Source organism: Numida meleagris, chromosome 10 (genome assembly GCF_002078875.1).
Source record: "Numida meleagris isolate 19003 breed g44 Domestic line chromosome 10, NumMel1.0, whole genome shotgun sequence".
Taxonomy (NCBI): domain Eukaryota; kingdom Metazoa; phylum Chordata; class Aves; order Galliformes; family Numididae; genus Numida; species Numida meleagris.
Genome location: NC_034418.1, coordinates 18,118,351 through 18,121,269, shown reverse-complemented (window position 1 = coordinate 18,121,269; position 2,919 = coordinate 18,118,351). Strand labels below are relative to the sequence as shown.

Genomic DNA, 2,919 nt, shown 5'->3' with positions numbered 1-2,919 from the left:
GCGTTTGCTGCGCTGAGCAGAATCGGAGATAGCGATCGGAAAAGAAAGTCAGTGCTCGTCAAAGTAATGCAACATCTGTAGGTGATAAGCTCGGCTTCCACTTGAGGCTGCTTTGCACACAGGGTTGGGGGGGGGGGGAACACCCCCCTGAGAAATAACAGCACACGCACGCAGCTGCCCCCCGTCAGGTAATTAAAGCACCTGCATTAATCACAATTGCAACGGAAGGGAGCGTGGGAGCCCTTCTGCCCCTCGTTGCTGTGTTTGCTGCTGCAACGAGCGCTGCTCCAGCCTGGTTGGGAGAGATAAGCGGCCCTTATCTGCGCTGGCGATCTCTATCAGGATGGAGATCGGCTGCGCTTATCGGAGCGCAGATCTGCTCCGGCTGAGAGCAGAATAGAAAGGGAAAAGGAAAAAAAAAAAAAAAAAAAAAAGAAAGAAAAAAAAAACCCCACAGCCTCCTGCAACGACAACAAAAGTGCTCACTTCCAGCTCATTTAGGAAGGAAAAGAAATGAGAAATAAATACATGAATACACTAAAAACAGCCCTAGGGGAGGTGCACGGGCAGCGCGGGTCAGCGTTATCGTCCCCACCCCCCCCCCATCGCGGGGCTGCGTGCCGCCAGCTGCTCGCTCATCAGCCGCGCTCCCGCGTTTGAAGTTAATAAATATCACGGGGCTATCAGCACCGGGGATCGGCTCCTGCGCTCTATCAGCCCCTCACATCTATCTGCCAGCAGAACAAAAGGCTGCAAAAAAAAAAAAAAAAACACTATATAATAATAAAAGAAAATAAAGCGGCGGCAGCTGCAGGGAGCTCAGCGTGTGAAATGTGGCAATGGGGGGTGGGGGGTTGAGCCCCCCCCCAGGGGGTAAAAACGTGGCGTAAAGAGCGGCATGGGGACAAGGGATAGGGGCTGGCACGTGGCACGGGGGCACGGCATGGGGATGGGGAATGGCACACGGCATGGGGACACAGCAGAACACAAGAGCTGGAACAGCTGGCTGCGATGCCACGGAGCGCCCACCGGCCCCCAGCGCGTTCCCATCGCGTGGCACTAAGTGGGGGGTGGGCACCCCCCCCCAAAACAACCCCTCCCTGGGGGGAGAGGAAACCTTCGGCACACACAGAGCGGAGGGGAAGGTTGAAGCGGGCGGTTAAATATAGTCCGGTGTCTGATCTTTGTCTTATCGCTGCCGGCGATCGGCCGCGATCTCCCCTTATCTGCGCTGCACATCGGGTTTTTAAAAGAAAAAAAAAACAGAACAAAAAAAAACCATAATGCAAAATAATAATAATAATAAAAATAAATAAATAAAAGGGAGAGATGAAGACAGAGAGGGAACATAGCGTCACTGGGGAAAATAAAACAAGCAGATAGGGATCTGGAGGAGGTTTTAATGCTCCAGCCGAGATGATAAAAAGGATAGACTTTGTGGAAACAGGTCCGGTCTGTACATGAGAGGAGTCTGGTTACCAGAGCCCTGATTCATGCATACTTTCCCTCCTCGGGAGAGGGCCGTCGGAGGCAGTGCAACGCGCTCTCGCGGCGCTCCACGTCTCTAATGACTGTTTTCATGTTGACACATACAGGAAGGGTTCCAAGCTTTCAGCTTTTAATCGCTTTTGGCCATCGCTGGCGGCCTGAGATCAGCCTCCCACTGTTATCAGCGCTTCGCATCTCTGCAGCGAGCAGTGTGGGGGGGGGTGAGCCGCCCTCACTCCATATCCCCCCCCCACGCCCCACATCCCCGCCCCCCCGCGCTCCATAGCCCCTCTGGACCCACACCATATTATCCCGTTCCCCCCCCCCCGCCCGGAGGCCAAGAGGGACCCGGATCCATCGCTGGGGCACAGAGAGAGGAACCCGCAGAAGTTGGATAAAAGGAAACAGGGAATAATCAGAAGGGGAAAAAAAAAAAAAAAAGAAAAACCCGAGGAGGCAGCTGGGACTATTTTTAACTCCAGCCGGGTAAAAGTCTGCTGAGCTTTATCGCCAGAACAATCACCCCAGGCAGGGAAACAGGTAGGTGCAACTCAGCCTTGCAATTATTTCAAGAGAAAGATAAAGCCCTATTATCACATGGTGGCCAGCCTTCCCTATCCTCCCATCTCGGCCTTATCGCCCGCTTCCATCGACTCGAGGGGAAAAAAAAAAAAAAGAAGAGAAAAGAAAAGCAACAGAGAGAGGAAGGGAAAACGCAGCCGGCGGAGCCCGACAGCAAAAACTTCCAACAGTTGAGGGAATTTCTCGTACAACGCGGCGACGAACGGCGCATCCCGATCCCGCATCCCAAGGACCCACGCGGGAAAGCGGCCGCAGAGCACCACGGGGATCCCAGCTTCCCCCCGGGGACACGGAGAGGGGACACGAGGCAGTGCGTGGGATGTCCCGTGGAGGTCGGGGAACCCCACGCGGGACCGAGAGCCCCGTGGGCGGCTCCGGCGGGTGGGAGCGATACGATCGGCATTGCAGGGCCGTCCCGACAGAGCGATGGTATCTATCGGGCCGGGACTCGCGGAGCGGAATATTTGCAGCGCTTATCGAGGGCACCATCGAGAGCGGAGCCGAGGGGAGGGCGGTGGGCAGCGTGGTGGGGGGGTGGGTTGGGAGCAGAGGCGGAGTGTAAAAGGGTAATAAAAAATAACAAAAAGAAATGGCACGGAAGAATCATAAATTATTAAAAATAACCGAACAACGAACATGAGAAAAAAACCAAATCTTCAAAAAAAATACACGAATAACACAATGAAGCCATTACAACGGGAATCAAATCATAAAAAAGCAGCCATACAGAGGGGCGTGCGATAGGGCGAAAGCGAGCAGCGAGGGACTCACGTTTGATCTGCCGGGGGTTGCTCTGTTTCCTCCTGGACATCGCTCGGCTCGGGGCGAGCCTGGCGGCTGGGCGGGCGG

The 2,919-nt window shown here is 54.6% G+C and overlaps 1 protein-coding gene across 1 annotated transcript in view; it reads right to left on the bottom strand.

Annotated features, from left to right (window-relative positions):
• The window catches only part of ZFPM1 (zinc finger protein, FOG family member 1), a 28,319-nt gene extending 25,406 nt beyond the window's left edge, over positions 1-2,913 (bottom strand). Inside the window, exon 1 of the mRNA XM_021408618.1 lies at positions 2,842-2,913. Within this exon, the coding sequence (XP_021264293.1) occupies positions 2,842-2,881 (40 nt within the window). The 5' untranslated portion in view covers positions 2,882-2,913. The remainder of the gene's footprint in view (positions 1-2,841) is intronic.